Raw genomic sequence first — 17,431 nt, 5'->3', positions numbered from 1 at the left:
TCCACCCCATTCTCCTTGCAGAAATGCTGACTCCTGTCTCCGTCACCCAAGACATTTTGGAAAGATTCCAAGACACATTCACTTCGCGATGGGTGGGACATCTGGGAAGCAAGCACTTTCCCAGGTTCGGATCTGGGCTCCCAGGAGTCGTTTACAGTGTGGCAGGTCTCGAGGGTCCAGCGGGGAGCCACTGCCCCCCACCCCCAGCTCCCTGGGTCTGCCCTGCAAGTCCCACCAGGTGCAGCATGCGATGCTGAGACAGACCCAGCTCCTTGAGTCCTCACAGAGACTGGGCGAGGGGCACTGTCCCCACTTTACAGATGGCAACCTGGGGCCCCCAGGGTCACCGATAGCACGTGGTCCAGCAGCAGGGGCTGCCTCTTCACCACCAGCACTGCAGACCCTCCAGAGACCACTCGCAGACTCTGCCCCCCAGATGCCCTCGGGGTTCTGTGGTCCAGAGGTGTCCACAAGCAGCTAGCAAGGAACCAGAGCAACCAGGGAGAGCCACAGGTGGGAGGGGTCGCTCTATGTCACAGGCTCCATGCCAGGGGCGAGGCTGCAGGGGCAGGTGTGTGCAAGGGCAGGTGTGTGCAGAGGGGGGTGCTGCAGGGGCAAGGCTGGGGTCCTGTATGGAAGGAGGGAACCCGGGTTTGGCCACTGTCTCCCTGGAGTACTGGGGGTGCCTTGACCTCCACATGCTGGGCCACTGGGAAAGCCCCCACACTTCCCGCAGCCAGCCCCACCCGGGGAGGGTGTTCATTCCAGTACAGAAGTCAGTGCTCGTGGGGGGGTCCCCTTGACTAGGCTCTGACGGAACCCCTGTGATCAGAGCACAGAGGAGGGAGGTGTGGGCATTGGGAACAAGAAAGAAAGTTCAGTTGAACGCACAAGTGGGACAGGCGTGGACCACACAGGATGTGGCCTGCTTTAAGAACCCACGGTGGGGTCTGGCGTAGGTGCCTGCGCACTGTTGACCCGCGCTCTCCTCTCTCTGCAGCCAGGCCCAGTGGGAGCAGGCCCTGGGCAGCTGCAACGGCTTCTTCTTCTATGGGATGGAGAGTTTCCTGTCCCATATATTAGTGGAGAGATTGGTCGCCATGAACTTGCAAGGTGAGAGGGGTCCTCTTGGCACCCCTTCCCCCAGGGGCACAGCACAAATCCGCCTGAGGACAAAGCAGGGCCACTGTAACCTGCTGGTGCTGCCCCCACCCTCTGCGGCCACAGCCCCCTCCTGACCCCACCTTCTGTGGCCGCAGCCCCCACCTGCCCCCCACCCTCTGTGGCCGCAGCCCCCTCCTGCCCCCCACCCTCTGTGGCCGCAGCCCCCACCTGCCCCCCACCCTCTGTGGCCGCAGCCCCTCCTGTCTGCAGGTGGATGACCTCTGCTCACCCCTGCTCCCCCTGCCTGGCCCACACAGACGTGGAAGCCACAGGAGCTTCTGGCCTTCCCGTCCTTCATTTCTGAGTGCCCCCACTCCGCCCAGCCCGGCTTTTCAGACCTGGCAGGCCAGGAGTCAGTGCTGGGCCCAGGAGCCCAGGAAGGCTGGGGTGGGCAATTCAGGACCTCACTGGTCACAGCCCCTCCCTCAGGGCTCCTCTAGTCTAATCATAGGCACTTGGGACCTTGCCTTCCCCTTCACTGTCCACCAGCCGTGGAGGGGCTTCCAGGTGTGGTCCTGCCGTGCCCGGCACAGTGACACCCCAGGAGCTCCAGCACAAGGGGGCTTTTGGCAGGAGGTGGGGATGGCACAGCAGGCTGGGGGCATGGCATGAGCAGAGCACATGCGTGGGGGCACATCACCCCGTCACATGCCACGGCCTGAGGGTGGCGCTGACGGAGACAAGAGGCGCGGCCACTCGACACTGCAGGCCGAGTGCTCAGGAGACAGGCGTGGCTCAGCCCTGTGCCAAGGCCACCACTCAGACTCAGCTCCTGTGGCTGCAGCCCCACCGGGATGCCCCCTCTGGATGCCCCCTCTGCGGGGCCGGCCCACTCGCTGTGACTTTCTCTGGTGGGGTTGCTGATGACCCCACTGTGCGGGGTTGACGGGAGCCCTTCAGGGACCTGGGAGGCGCTGTGCCCCCCATGAGGTATGTGGGCCCTGTTGATGGAGCAGAGCAGGTGTGTGGACCCTTGTCCCGTGGCACCTGGCACCTGGGGCCTGCACTTGGGTGGGGCCAAGCAGGACCCCCACTCTGCTCTGCAAGCCTGGGCCTTGGCCTCAGAGGTACTAGAAGCCCATCCTAGGTGGAGTTAGAAACGGGCGTCTTTGAAAGTTTAACTCCAAGCGAGGCAGTGAGTGAAGCAGAAGAGGCCTCGCCAGGGCTCCCCCGACTCCCCCGCAGCCTCGGCCTTGCGCAGCTGGGGGTCCTTTCAGCAGGAACGGCCAGGCTGCCAGTGGAAGTGGGCAGCCATCCCCTGGCACCCACAGGGCCCGCAGCAGGCACGCCCAGGGTTGCACTGGCCCCTGGTCCCTGCTTCCATGGAGGCCCCAGGCCAGGGTGACCAACCCATCCCCAGTGCCCAGGACTCCCCTGCATCCCAGGAGCCTCCCATGTCTGCACCACACAGGGACACGTGGCCCCTCACATCGGCCCCCAGTCAGAGCTGCCCCCCAGCAGCCCGTCCCTCCGTCCTTGGGGAGGGCTCCACCTCATACACCTCATTCATGTGGGGTGCCAGGGCGTCCAGGCATGGTGCGGGCGCCGAGGAAGCTGGGGGGCCAGGTGGGCTTCCCACACTCCCTGTTGCCCAGCACAAGCACCTGGAGGAGGCTGTGAAGGGCCTGGGCTCCTGAGGCTGGCCAGGTCCACTGTGGCCAGGGGGTCCCTGCAGAGAACCTGACGGTCATGAGGTCAGAGCCTGGAAGTGAGTGGCCAGCGTGCCATGCCCTATCGCGCCCTGGGGGTGCAGGCCCCACTCGCCCACACCCCCACCCCTGCTCCCCGTGTCGGGCCAAGGCTGCTGAGCCGCCCTTCCCACCCTTCCCACCCCGGCAGAGTGCCAGGTGGCGGTCCTGCTGGACCTGGCGCGGTCCTACCAGAGCTTGAGGCGGCACATGGAGACCGTGGAGCACAGGAGGTGCCTGGCTGCTCGGAGTGGGTGGGCGGGGTGCTGAGGATGGCGAAGTCAGATGGGCGTGGGACCCACGAGGGAGCAGGGGCCTGCAGGGGCGGGTTTCAAGAACGGCGAGAGCTGTCGGGGCGCACATGCGTTCCAGCAATTGGTGAGGTGTGCATGGGGAGGGGGCGACTCGGCTGGGCCCCTGGCGCCAGCCCACGGGAGCCGGGTCTCCACAGCGCCTCACAGCTGTCCCTGGAGGAGCCCGTCGAGGAGGCCATCCTGCTGAGCCTGGTGGGTGTCAAGAGCATCCTGGCAAACCAGTGGCCAACGCTGCTGCAGGACAACGCGCTGCGGGCCAGCGTCCTGTGGGAAAGTGCGTGGGCCCCGGGCACCCGGGTCTGTCCCGCACCCCTTCAGCAAGGCTGCCAGGGTGTCCACGCCTGCCTGAGGGGACGCTTCTCTCCCAGATCTGTTGGCCGTCGGGAAGCCGGTTGGAGAAACGGTGCGCCTCCTTCAGAAGATGACTGGCGAGGAGGCCGTGAACCAAGGTGGGGGGGGGCGGCCTGCACCCCGCAGCCTTCAGCACCCTCTGCAGCCGCTGCCCGTGGGGCATGTGCACCCCACAGCCCTGCGGGGACAGGTGTCTCCGCTTCTCTGTGGGGACCTGGGACTCCCGACATTAACTAGGAGCCGGGAAGGGGGAGGGCTTGTGCTTGCCTGGAAGTTGCCGGCGTCTCTGCCCTGCCCAGCCCCCCACGGTGGCAGCGACGGCCCACAACGCCACGGGGCTCCAGAGCCCAGAGGGAGAGCATCACGCTCGTCAGACAGCTGATTCCTCGCTGACAGCTCCAGTCACACAATCCCCTCGAGCCCAGGGCTCTCTGGGAACCGGTGGGAAATCCAGGAGGCAGCTGTGCCTGGCAGGGGCCGACAGCCTCACCACAGTGCCCGACGGCCTCTGGATATGGCCAGGAGTCCCAGCCCAGGAAGAGGCATGCGTGGGTTGAGGGGTGTGCCCCGTTGGCCTCCTGGAGAGCAGCCTGCCTGTCACATGGCACCCAGCGCCGGTCCCTCTCTGGGCCCTGCCTGTCACATGGCACCCAGCGCCCGTCCCTCTCTGGGCCTCACAGGGCAAAAGTCAGGAAGGGGCATGGGACATAGTCTGTTCTCAAACATGGACAGGCGGAACCCCACCCAGCCATCCTTCAGAGTCAGCCAAACCCTCCACCACGGTGAGGCGGGAGGAGCCACAGAGGAGCTTCCCGGGACCCTGAGTTGAGGTGCCCAGCAGTGCATGGAAGGGGCGGTCTGCCCTGACTAAGAAGGCTTCCCACAATTCCTTCAGTATCCACTGCTCACCAGGAGTTTATCGTGTAAAGAGCACGCGGTCTACGGTCCGGGGATGCCGGGCCCAAGGATCCCTGCTTGTCGGGGGAGGGCGGGAGCGAGGGGCAGGAGGAAGGCGGACGGAACCCACACTCATCCCTGCAAATGCAGAGCAGGGCGCAGACACGGATGCTGCAGACACGGATGCCGCGGTGGTGTGGCTGGTGTGAGGCCCACACGGTGCTCTGCAGGGGAATCAGGAAAGGGCAGAGCCAGGCCAGCTGTTCAGCTGCTGTTGCTCAGTGGTGACCTGCAAGTTCTGGTCCCTGCAATGCAGGCATGAGCCCGGGTGACTGACACTGTTCAAAAGGGGCAGAGGACGCGGCTCCCTGCAAGGCAACCCTGCTAAAGCTGCAGCCACACCCTAGATGGGCGCCCCCCGAGCAGAGCAGCTCGCCTGGCCGAGGGGTAGCGGGGGGACACTTGGCTTCGGGTTAGGAGGTCCAGTCCTGGTGCCATCCCCCGGCTGTGCGGGCCTGGACACCTCGGTGCGGGAGGGGTGTGGGTGGTGGGGGCACCTGGGAGGCCTGGCGAATGGCAGTGTGTTCCCCACAGCGCCCTCAGTTGGAGCCGCCGCTCTCTGCGCCTGTGCCTTGGCCCTCACCGGGCTGGACGTCCTGCGGGGCCTCAGGGTTCACAGCTCCCGCCCCTTTCTCCACAGACGAGGCTTCTCAGACCTTGAAGGACAAGCTGCTGCTGCTCCAGAGCGCCGAGCTACTCCCCACCACGCTCAACTTGGTCCTGTACGGGCTGCCGCACCACGCCATTGGCTAGCACAGGCCTGGACCTGCCTCCCGTCAGCTGCTGTGGCCCTAGCACCTGCCTCTGCCCTTGGCTCTGCCCCTCTACCAACCCACCCCCACCTCCTGGCTCCCATCCCCAGCTCCCAGCTCTCTCTCCCCTTCCTGGGCCTCTACCCAGCCCTCGGTGCAGCCTCAGCCAGAGATCCTTCCCCAGTGACTTCCGGCAAAACCGCCTTTCCCTGGGGTGAGGCACCCCCGGCAGGGTCTCCAGGTGCCCGGTGCACGGCTCAGAGCCCCAGCAGACGGAGCCTCTCAGCGCTGCACCGGGCACTAGTGCTGAGTTGCTCAGACCAGAAGCACTGTTTGGACTGTGAGCCTGTTTTTGATTTGAGTGTTTCAGTGAACAACAAAAGCCAGTCGCTGTGTGTGGTTTCTGTGACTTGAGGCTCCGGGTGGGGGGCTCCTGGCCCAGCACCTTCTGGGACGCTGGCCCGCGAGAAATGCGCCCCCTGAACCCAGCAGCTTTCCAGCGTGGAGGTGGGGGCGGGGCTCACTCCAGCCCAGGCCACGTCCCCTGCACATGTGCAGGGCCCCTCAGAAGGAACCTTCCAGAACAAGGAGGCTCGTGGCGGGGCGGGGGGTCTGTGCCAGCAAGCACCATGCAGAGCTTCTCGTAAGGAGATGCTTTTCTTCCGCGCACACTCCTGGTGGCTGCGGCGTCCAGGGGCTCTGGGGGAGGAAAGGTGCCTCCAGATGGCCTTCCTGAGCTTCTGGGTCTGTCTCTCCACCTCAGCCAGATGGGTGGGGGCTGGGGGTCCATGGGAGGACCATGGGGCCTGCAGAGTCTTCTGGGGACCCGCCCTCTGGCCACACACATGGGCTCTGGCCAAGAACAGGAGAAGGCCCAGGAAAGCCCTGAAGGGCCAGCGGGCGAGCCTCGCGTGTTCCCGCCGGCGCTCCTGCCTGCCCTCTGCGTGGGGCTGTTTCTTCAGCCTGGGAACTGAAATGTGAAGGCAGAGGGGCAGCCCCCTCCCGCCCTGGGCAACAGGAGCTCAGTGCAGGAGTCACGTGAGGCCAAGGCTGCCTGTGCAACCGCAGAATCTCCTCCATGTCTGATGGGGCAGCAGGGGCAACGCGCCGTGAGGGAGGGAAGGGTCTGCTGAAGGCGTTCCTGCCCACACGGCGCCCGTGGAGCCCACGCGCACAGCTGGGCACCCATCCAGCTGCTGCGGGGCACTGACACCAGGCCAAAGAGAGCCCAGACAGCTGGGTCAGGACAGGTGGCCCCAAAATTGCCCAAAATAGGTCTATGGGCCAGGTACAGTGGCTCACGCCTGTAACCCCAGCACTTTGGGAGGCCGAGGCAGGTGGATCACAAGGTCAGTACATTAAGACCATCCTGGTCAACATGGTGAAACCCTGTCTCTACTAAAAATACAAAAATTAGCTGGGCATGGTGGTGCTCACCTGTAGTCCCAGCTACTCGGGAGGCTGAGGCAGGAGAATCACTTGAACCTGGGAGGCACAGCTTGCAGTGAGCCGAGATCGTGCCACTGCACTCCAGCCTGGGCGACAGAGCAAGACTCCGTCTCAAATTAAAAAAAAAGAAAAAAAGAAAAAAAAAGGTCTATGTACCTATTCCTATAGCTGGAATTTAAAAAAGAATAAGGATAACATCAAATGCTGGTGAGGACACCAGGAAATGGGCTCTCACACATTGTGGTGCAGCCTCTTTGGAAAACAGTTTACCTGATTCTTGTCAAGCCGAAACCCAGCAACTGCACTGTTAGGTGTTTAGCCCAGAGGGCGGGAAATACACTTTCACAGAAATGCACACACGAGTGTTTATAGCAATCCTGTGTCCATCCACAAGCAAACGGTCAAACCCTGCTCTGTCCACTCGGGGTTAACACTGCCCAGCAACAGAAGCAAAGGAATGGTGGCTCCGGCCCGGTCAGACCTCCGGGAGTTGGGCTGAAGACGAAGCCAGCCTCAGCAGCTTCACCCATGGAAGGGTGCGGCTTGCAGAGTGTCTCAGAGCGGCCGAGCTCTAGCACTGCACAGTGAGTGCGCCTGGCACGGGGGCCGGCGGCTGACACACCAGTTGTGTGTCTTGATTGTGGCAGCAACGCCCATCCCTACCTGAGGAAGGAACGCCTGTACAAGCGGTGAAAACAGACCACGGCACCCGCAGTTCACCGAGAGCGTGAACCAGTCTCACGTCCCGGCTTTGCCGCCTGCTGCAGCTGTGCCGTGTCATCGCTGGCGAAGCCGGGGAGCGGACATGCGGCGCCGTGCACCGTTTTTGCAACTTCCTGTGAATCTATCATTAATTTGACATAAAAATTTTAAATGCACATCTTTGATAATATTGAAAGGTTATGTGTGATTTCCCTTTTTTGTTTGATTTTTCTTTTTTCAAATATATACACATACTTGTTTCAGTTTAGGAAAAAAAAAAAAAGCTAACTAATGACCAGGAAATAAATTCAAATCAGAGCTGTGCTGGAAATATGGGTTCCCTTCTATGGAGCTGCTGGCGCCCACCCAAACAACAAGAATAAAAGCTTCTGGAAATATTTCATCCGTGCAGTACCACATTTTTTACCCTGCGCTGTGTCCACGCATGTGAGAAATATTAAACAGTGAGTGCTGTTCCATGCATCACAGGCTTTAAAATAACTTTCTGAATTATGTCCCAGCAACATAACAAATCACGTTATCAATTAACTTCCATAACAGAAGTGGCATTCTGTAATATATTCAAGCATAAAAAAATTGCATCAGTGAAATTTATGTAACCCTAAAAACTATAAGGCAAGAGCAGAAGGCTTGGAATTTATTGGAGATGATGGGGGACGGAGGGTGGTCTCGCAGTGTCAGCCCTCAGCCTGCAGGCCCTGAGCACACTGCAGAAATCACTCGGACTGTGGGGGCCGGGACTTCCAGGAGATGCGAAACCAGCCGGCGGGCCCCCAGCCCAGGCCTCCCTCGGGATGGGCGAGGCAGGGACCCTCCTGCACTGCTGTCCCCACTTGGGCAGTGACCGAGTGAGCACAGGCCCCAGGCCACACGCTCGGCAGCCCCATCTTCTCCCTGGAAAGCAGCTGGAAACCTGGCCCAGGCCTTCGGGAGAGCACGAGGTGAGGCTCACTGTGCCCAGGCTGGGGGCCGCCCCCAGCTTCCTGACTGCGTACTGGGCGAGGTGACTTCCCTCCAGCCCTGGGGATTCCCTCCCACGAGGCCTCGTCCCGCTCGGGTCCCAGGTGGGTGGAGGGCACCCCTAACTAGCTGCCCAATTTGGTGCCCTCAGTTCTTCCACCCTCTAAAAATGTCCATTTATTAGTTGACAGATGGAAAATGTTTACACATTTAGAACGAGGGTTTTTAGGAAGCGCTCCCTCATAGCGCGCACCCAAAGCCACACCAGACGGCAATGTTGAGGGGTCCTTTCTGGCTCCCGTCAGCCTCCGTTCCTGCACAGTGAAGCTTGTGCTGTGTCTCTAGTACCTTTCCCAGCTTCCCCACTTGGAGATGGTCAAGTCCGAGTCCTCGTTTAAAGCGCCCCTGACCCTGCGACAAGCACCTGGCAAGGACCCTCTAAAGGAGTGTGAGTCCCGGCAGCCCCGTCTCTGGAACGCAGCCTCGGCCCCTCACTGCACTGGCGGAGGGGGCCTCTCTGGACAGGGTGGGGCGACAGGGCCCCATCAGGTCTGCGCCACAGCAGAGTGGGCTGGGGGGCCTGGGCACAGCTGGTGCTCCCCGTCCCATACCCACTGGGGTCACACACGTGTAGCTTGGAAGGTGGGTCCCCGAAGTTCCCACCCAAAAGGCCGAGGGAAGGCCAAAAGGTGTGGCCAGCACCCTGCAGTCGTTCCTCTTTTAATCCCCAGGTGCACCTGCCGCCCCCTGACCCCTACCCCACTCCGCCTCTCCCTGCTTTGGCAGCCTCAGGCCCTCCCCTGCAGCCTGGGGGCCTGTCCTGGCGCCCTTGGGTTCCTGGAGCTCCCGGTTTGTCCCCTGAGCCACGCCCTGGCTGTCCTCCCCGGAAACACAGGGGCTCTGGGCCGCGGCTTATAGGCACAGCCAAGAGACCTTTCAGACGGATTTGGATGAAGGAATTAGGCGGGTTAATAAAACTAAAATGTTCACAGATGCTTGTATATAAATTTCTATTAAGTTGCCTCATCCAACACTGGTCTCTAATAGTTTAATTTCTGTGTTAAATAATTAAAACTCTATCTTCAATTGCTGTGAACAATTGTTTTCCTTAATGATCTTCCCAGAGGAGCCAGTAATTTTATATCTTGTAAAAATGATTAAATGGCATCATTATCCCATATCTCTGAAATATAACTCAGCAACTCCAGGAGAGGCCATTTGTATTCAATTAATGCTCCCTCGTGCGAGACGTGGGTGTCACCTCACGCCAGCCTCACCCGGCTGTCCTCTTTTTATGATGACGATGATGAAGATGGAAACAACCAGTTTAATTATCCCATTTCCAACACAGAAATCAATTTCCAATACATCTTCACCTGTAAGAAAAAAAGGCAGCCGTGGTTCCTGGGAAGGGCAGGAGGAGCGAGAGTCCTGCGAGGGGACAGCGCCGTGGGGACAGCGCCGTGGGGACAGGGCCGTGGAGACCCGGGCAAGTGGGTGGACCTGAGGCTCTGGGGTCGGTCAGCTGCTCATCCCCCTCCCAGCCCCCTTCCCACGTGCAGGGCTGGGCCCTGGGAGCTCCCTGCCCTTCCTTGCTGAGCTCAGGGCTCTGCACCCTCAGAGGGGCCTGGGCCCCCCACCTCTGTCCTGTTCCCAGGGGTTACCCTCCCCTGCCCCTCTGGGGCGTGGGTTCCTGGGATGCTCCCGCTTGCTGGGCCGACGTGCTGACCCCCATCGGCCCGTCCTGCTGTCCTGGAGTGGCTTTAGCGTGGCGCAGAGCCACTCCTACTGTTAGGGTGACTCGAGGGACACGCCTGCCTGGCTACTCATCACTGTGCTAGTGGCCAATATAATCTAATTGTTTGACATTTTTATCACAATTCACTGGGACCGGAGTGAGATGGCTAGACTGACACCCCGTGCAGTCGGCTAATGGCCACACAATTATGGGGAGCTCTTACATGTTCTTATTACGGATTTTAATTCTTTGTGACAAGAGGCAAGAGATGGGTTAAGATAATGGGGACGCGGCTGAACTCCACCTGCTGCCTGCGGCTGGGGCCCACCCAGACCTGCCCATCTTTCTGGCCCTGCCCTGAGTCCAGCCTGGGTGGGGTCGGGGTGCTGGAGGGACTTAGGGTGTTCAACATCCCAAGGGGCAGAGACCAGGGAGGGTCCCTACAACCCCTGACCCCAGGAGACCTCGTCTTTGGAAGGAGGCTCTTGAGGCCTAGGCTGGAGGCCCCTGCAGAGCCCGTACCCCACAACCCTGAGGGCAGAAGGCTGGACCCAGGACTGTCCTGGGGGGCCTTTTAAGGGGCTTGAAAAAGATTTTTCTTGGGAATCCCAGCCCCAGAATGTACTGCCAACTTTGAGGAGCTTGGAGACCTCAGCGCCTAAATACTAGCTGACCTACAATGGGGTGAGGCAGCCCCCCACCAATATCAAGCCCTAGGAGAGGGAGAGCCTCAGGGCTTGGGGCCACAGGACTCACTCAGAAGGGAGGGGAGTGGCTCCATCACAAGTAGTTTTGCTCTCTGGGCTGTAGGGGCCACTCCCCTCCCTTCTCCGCAACACTGAGCCCCAGCCCTGCAGGGACAGGGCCTGAGACTTCCCAGAATCCTGTGCCTCTCCCTGGGCCCTGTTCTTGCCGATTGAAGAAATGGGAGTCAGAGAGAACCAGGTCCCTTAGTAACAGACCCCCCATTCCTGGCCAGGTGTGCGGCCAGCTTCCCAGTGTCCCTGAGAAATCTCACGCCTGTAATCCTAGCACTTTGGGAGGCCGAGGCAGGTGGATCATGAGGTCAAGAGATCAAGACCATCCTGGCCAACATGGTGAAACCCCGTCTGTACTAAAAATACAAAAATCAGCTGGGTGTGGTGGCGGCGCCTGTAGTCCCAGCTACTGGAGAGGCTGAGGCAGGAGAATCACTTGAACCCGGGAGGTGGAGGTTGCAGTGAGCCGAGGTCACGCCACCGCATTCCAGCCTGGCAACAGAGGGAGATTCCGTCTCAAAAAAAAAAAAAAAAAAAAAAAAGAAAAGAAAAAAAAAGAAATAGAACCCCCATTCCCGGCCAGGTGCATGGCCAGTCTCCCTTGCAACACGTGTGGCCATCTTACTAAGTTCTGGTTCAAGGGACGTCCATAAAAGGAAACGCTTGCTCTTTTTCCTTCCTGTCTGCAGGCTGGGATGGAATTTGATGGCTGGAGCTTGGCAGCCATGAGGTACTATGAGGTGAAATCTACATGTCGCGGACGGCACAGCCACAGTTGGAAGGAGCCTGGGTCCTCAATGCTCTTGGGGTCAGAAGCTTCCCGTCCTGACTAGCTCACCTCAGACTCCGTAAACATGAGTGAGCAACAGCATCGCCCCGGTTTAGTTCTCACCAGAGAACCTGATCCTATGGACGCTGTGGGACCACAGGACCATATGGACCACACGTGGGAGCAGGGGTCCCAGAGCCGCATTTCCCCCTCCAGCGTAGAGTCCTTGAGAGCAGGTCTGCACAGGCTTCGAGGGTGGGGCCTGGGCCTGCTGTCCGAGGCTGCTGTGGTCCCATAATTGCTTCCAGGGGTGACGAGTGTGGTTCCCAAGGCCGCTCTGTCCTGTTCATCCAGGAATTCCGACCCGGGCGAGAGACCAGGCGACAGGGAGAGGAATGAGGGGGACTGTGGACAGAGGACCAGCCCACATGAGCAAGGCTGCAGAGGGGATGGTCCAGCAAGAGGAACTACAGGTTCTGTTCTGGTTACACAGCTTCCCTGGGGAGGCAGAAGGGCACAGCCATAGCAAAGACATGAATGTGGAAAGAAGAACTGGGCAGGGGTGTCTGCATCCCCCCTGCGGCGAGACGTCCCCACCCCCATCTCAGACATCCTCACCCCCACCTCGGAGAGATGGCACCGCCCCCACCGCGGAGAGCTCCAGCCCCCGCCACGAGGGGCCTGCACAGCTACCCCGTGTCCAGGGTCTCTGATGTCGGAAGTACCACCTCAGCCTGGCTGGCCCTGTGCTGGGGGCCCCAAGGCCAGAGGCTGGGGGAAAGCTGGGGCCCCACCCAGGCCCTGCAGCCCGTCCCGAGTCACTCGCCCGCAATGCCTCAGGAAGGCCAGGTGCCGAGGGGGTGTGTGATATCGCAAGGCCAGGCTCTGTGTCCTGAGCCTGTGGCCCATCCAGGTGGAAGACGGGGGCCTCCAATCCGAGTGGAAGATGGGTGCCTCCAATCCGGGTGGAAGACGGGGGCCTCCGATCCGGGTGGAAGACGGGGGCCTCCGATCCGGGTGGAAGACGGGGGCCTCCGATCCGGGTGGAAGACGGGGGCCTCCGATCCGGGTGGAAGACGGGGGCCTCCAAACAGGGCCTTGGGGAGTGTGTGCTTCCCCATCGGTCAGTACCTGACTGCGCACCCCACAGGCTGGCCAGGGCTGGGCAGTCCAGGGAGAGGGGCCCTTCCAGTTTCCAGCCAACTCCCCCAGATGGCCCTTGAGCCACCCAGAGGAGTCCCCTCTGACACCATGACTGAGTTTCCTGAGGCCTCCCCGGCCACACGGAACCGTAAGTTAGTTAAACCTCTTTTCTTTATACTTTACCCAGTCTCGGGCAGTTCTTTATAGCAGCATAAAAACGGACTAATACAACAGGCCCAGGCGAGGCGTCCCGGGCTCAGGTCAGGGCCTACACTGGGCACCACCTTCCCTCCTCTCCTCTCCAGTGAGCACCAAGCCACATGACTTGGGCTGGAATCCCGGCGCTGGTCTTGGCCAAAGTGGGATTTACCGGCCCTGTGCACCCCCTGCCCGCCTGTGCCGTGGGACGGTGCGTCGAAGGTGGCCGTGTGGCCTGCGGGTCTGGCAAGGAAGTTGTGGAACTGCTTCCCCACTGGCGTCTGTGTTAGGGGTTGCCTCTTCCAAGGAGGCCCCACAGTCCGGTACTCCCCACATCCCACACAAGCCCTGGCCCAGAGCCTCACCGGGGGGCGTGCTCTAGGGCCATGGCAGGAATGGGTCCGCAGCTCCCCTGAGCAGCCGGAAGCCTCCCCTTCTCCCGCCGCAGAGGACGGCAACTTCTTCCCAGGACCCTTCTCTTAGCCCACTGAGCAAGAGCCTGGAGCAACCAGGGCCCAACACCAAATGGCCCTGGTCCTTCCAAGCCCAGTCCTGCAACGAACTCCACAGCCACACACGATCCCACTCCGCCCACCCCATACGGCTTGTGAGCCACTGTGACCCCAGGCTTCCTCCTAGCTGTGCCCACCCTGGAATCCCAATCAGGGCGTGTGAGGCCTCGGGCCACGACTGCAGCCTGATTTCAGCCCCCACCGCGCCCAGCCAGCCTCCCTGGCCCACCTCCGGGTCACACCGAGAAACACATCTCCTAACAGGACTGTTCCGTCACGTCACAGAGGTGGAGGACGCTGGGGGAGGCAGGAAAGGCTGTGGAAGAGAGAATAATCCAAGACCACGCAGACCTGAACCGCGTGCCAGAGAGACCCGGGGAGAGGAGACACGGAGCCGTGTTAAACCAGAATTATTCAACCAGTGTAATGTGTCTGAAGAGTCATCTTGACTAAAAATATTACATAAGCTTTTTTCTTACAATGACATACAGGTATTAAAACTGTCAAGTTTGTCTAAAAGTCAGTTTTTCCTCCTTATCTTATAACCTAGCGATCAAGTAAGAAAAAAAAAAAAAAAAACCCAGAGCCAACAACGTACCTATGGTACAAGGAGTACTTTTTAAATTTTAAATTTTTTCTTACTTTATCTGAATATAAAAACAAGTCATTAATATAATTTCTAAAAGCCAAATGGAAAAAAAAAACTCACACCAAAAAAAAAATGTTCATAGAGCTTATTTATCATCTGTTTCACTCTCCCTAAAGGTAGACAAGTTATATTAATGAGCTTGATCACAGAAATATTTCCTATTCATAAAACACACCGTTTTACCAGCTTTGCAAGACCCTCGAATTCGAGGCGGACAGCGCAGTCCCGCGGGGATGCTGACCGTGGCAGAAGCAGCGACGTGCGATGAAGCATCGGGCAGTCCTTTGTGGAAGGATCATTATGAAAAACCTGTGCAATCTTGTGGCTTCCCTCGAATTTAGCAGAATAGGGTTTGGTCTCTTGTGACGATGACGATCTCCTGTCTTTCCAAGTTCCTGAGGAGGCGCCAGCTTGCAAGGACCCCATGGTTTGAAGGAATGGCGGCCCCGGCACCCAGAGACCAGGCAGCAGCAGGCTCTGACTCCACACGCGTTCCAGCGCCTCCCCGGGTGTAGCGGCTCCCACTGTGGCGTGGGCACAAAAAGGGTAAACAGGCAAACAGCAAAAAGGCAGTTCTGCACCCCCATCCGCTGCCACCAGCAGGGACCTCATTCCTGTCATCTGCCACCACAGAAATCCTGAAACGGAGCCTCCAGCTCCTGCGCTGCTGGCCCGGCGTGGACACTCATGCCATGCCAGCGAGAACAGGCACAGGGGCGTCAGGAGGCTGAGGGCCCGGGACCAGGCCGGGCATACCTGGGTTCATGCTCGACAGCTCCCAGGGAAGGACCCAGGGGAGCTCCCTGCGGAACCCCAGGAATTAACTGTCGCCGTGGCTCAGACTCTGGCGGGTGGAAAGAACCGAAAGGTTTACCTGCAGAGCATGAGGCAGCAGCCTTGAGAAGGGCCAGCCTGTCCCACAAAGCACAGCGGATGCCAGCAGGAGAAAAACTGCCACCTGCCCGCTGCCAAGGCTGCATCTCTTCATTCACCTGGAGGTGCTGTCGCCGCCCCAAGGTGGCTCAGAAGCTGCCTCGAATCTCCAGACGTTCCCAGAGCAAATCTCAGGAGTGAAATGGCCCTGGGTTTATGGAAAGGACTCCAGGTGTTCTTATTTGGGGACCAGAAGCCTGCTGGGTGACCCGACGTCCTGGTGCAGCGTGGCCTCCACTGCCATCATGGGCGGGGTCTTTGACTGTGACTTCGAACCTGGTCAGACCATGTGACCCCTGAGAGTGCTGGGAACAAGCTCAAATCTCCCTGAACTCAAGGTCCCCAGCATCAAGAGAAGCGTCCAGAACCCACTGTGCCTGAGGGTTGGTCCCAGAACTTCCAGGAACTCAGGCAGCACCTGCTCCGCCTGGCGAGGCGAGTGCCTGTGAGGCATTTCCTAAATCGTGTGCTTTGTTGTTTTTATCAATAAAAACAAGACATGTTCACAGAAAACAAAACAAAACAAACAAACAAACAAAACGAAGCACAGCAGAGAATACAACGAAGACGCAGGGTGTGCCTGCTCCTCCCTCCAGGGGCGCCCGCGGGTTCGGTGCCCAGAGGCTCCTCCGGGCTTTTCTGGTGCCTACTTACAGTTAACGATGAAATGACACAGATCTGTTTGTTTATTTATTTATTATTCTTATTTTTTTGAGACAGAGTCTCACTCTGTTGTCCACGCTGGAGTGCAGTGGTACGATACCGGCTCACTACAACCTCCGACTCCCCGGTTCAAGCAGTTCTCCTGCCTCAGCCTCCCTAGTAGCTGGGATTATAGGTGTGAGCCACCCACCACACCTGGCTAATTTTTGTATTTCTAGTAGAGACGGGGTTTCACCGTGTTGTCCAGGCTGGTCTCAAACTCCTGACCTCAAGTGATCCACCTGCCTGGGGGACCGACCCTGGGACGTGGCCCGTGCACACCTCCTCCTGTGTCCTCTCCTGGAGTGGGCGCCCCCATCTCCCAGGGGAATGTGAAATCTGGGCACCGGGAGCATTTGCACCTGGGAGGGCAGTTTCAGGGCCCTGGGAGAAGCCAAACAAGCAGCGTTGTCTGGGCAGGAGGCGCAGTCTGGCTGGGAGAAGTGGATTAATTCAGATTAATTGAGCTCAACTCAGTCAGGGATGGCAGAAGCCAGGACGGACCGGGCCCCTTCCCCAGCTCCCATGTCCCTGCCCATCAGTTCCCCCGTCCTCCCTGACCCCCTGACTGCCTCCACTGGCCCCCACAATCCCGCCGGCCCCCACCCCTCCCTGCTGGCCCCCCACAACCCCGCCGGCCCCCACCCCTCCCCGCCAGTCCCGTCTTCCTATTGGACGCCCTTTGACTCCAGAGCCTGAAGCATTTCCAGAACCAACCATCACTGGGAAGGCCGCGCCCCTCTAGGATGGCTGCGTGGGCAGCCTCAGGCTGTGGGTCAGGGACCTGCGACCCCAGGCAGGGGGTGCCAGACCCAACTGTGGTGGGAAAGCTGCAGGCCGCCCGGCCTCAGGGCACCTGCCCAGACGAGGACCCAGGGCAGTGGCTGTCCTCCCAGCCCTGCCCTGAGACGCTGACTCACCTGAAGCCTCAAGGCCTCCGGCCCCAGATCTGCCTCCAGCTCCCACGCCAGACAAGGCGCAGTTCCCTTGGCTGAAAGTGGAGGCTGGGGTGGGGGCAACGCTCCAGTCACAGATAGAGTTTCTATTAAGCTGATGCAGGTATGGCCGGGGAGGGGCGGCTTGGCCAGGGGGCCTCACACGGCAGCTGCGTTCCCCAAAAGTCAGAGGCCACTCCCCAGGCAGGGGATGCCCTGGGACAAGTGTCCCGTCCTGGATAAACCCTCTCATGTGTGATGCCAGAGTGAGGCTCTGGAGACGAGGCCCTCGCGAGCCTGGACACGCCGGGGACGGTGGGCGACCCCTTCACTCTCGTCTGAAACCATCTTCTTGTGGGGACCCTGCCCTGGGCTCCCCATCCAGAGACCATTTTCTCCTCACAGACTCGCCCCCGCCTGTGTGCCCCCCGGTGAGGCCCTGGGGGGGCTTCCGCTGCCGGGAGAAGTAGTACCTCTGCTATCCCCCATGCCTGGCGGCTTCCTCCCCACTTTTGGGTCTTCCCAGCGATCCACACGGTGTCCTGGTGGCAGCCCTGGCTCCCCCACAGCTCCTGGGCAGAGGACACCTCCACTGGCACCGCACGGTGACCCAGCACAGGCTGGCGGCCTCCTATCACACCTGTGACCCCGGTGTTGGCACTGTCCCTGCCCACGTTCACTGCAAGCCCTGCTCCCATCTGAGCTCTGTCCGCCACTGGACCTCAACCAAGACCCA

At 60.0% G+C, this 17,431-nt stretch overlaps 1 protein-coding gene across 1 annotated transcript in view; it reads left to right on the top strand.

Annotated features, from left to right (window-relative positions):
- CFAP46 (cilia and flagella associated protein 46) overlaps positions 1–17,431 on the top strand; it is a 143,577-nt gene that overhangs the window by 120,664 nt on the left and 5,482 nt on the right. Inside the window, exons 53-57 of the mRNA XM_038010269.2 lie at positions 22–124; positions 1,001–1,113; positions 3,004–3,085; positions 3,535–3,615; positions 5,115–5,566. Coding sequence (XP_037866197.2) covers positions 22–124; positions 1,001–1,113; positions 3,004–3,085; positions 3,535–3,615; positions 5,115–5,566 — 831 coding nt within the window. The remainder of the gene's footprint in view (positions 1–21; positions 125–1,000; positions 1,114–3,003; positions 3,086–3,534; positions 3,616–5,114; positions 5,567–17,431) is intronic.

The sequence above is a fragment of the Chlorocebus sabaeus genome, chromosome 9 (genome assembly GCF_047675955.1).
Source record: "Chlorocebus sabaeus isolate Y175 chromosome 9, mChlSab1.0.hap1, whole genome shotgun sequence".
Taxonomy (NCBI): domain Eukaryota; kingdom Metazoa; phylum Chordata; class Mammalia; order Primates; family Cercopithecidae; genus Chlorocebus; species Chlorocebus sabaeus.
The sequence above is the reverse complement of the archived record's forward strand: the minus strand, read 5'-3'. Positions and strand labels throughout refer to the sequence as shown.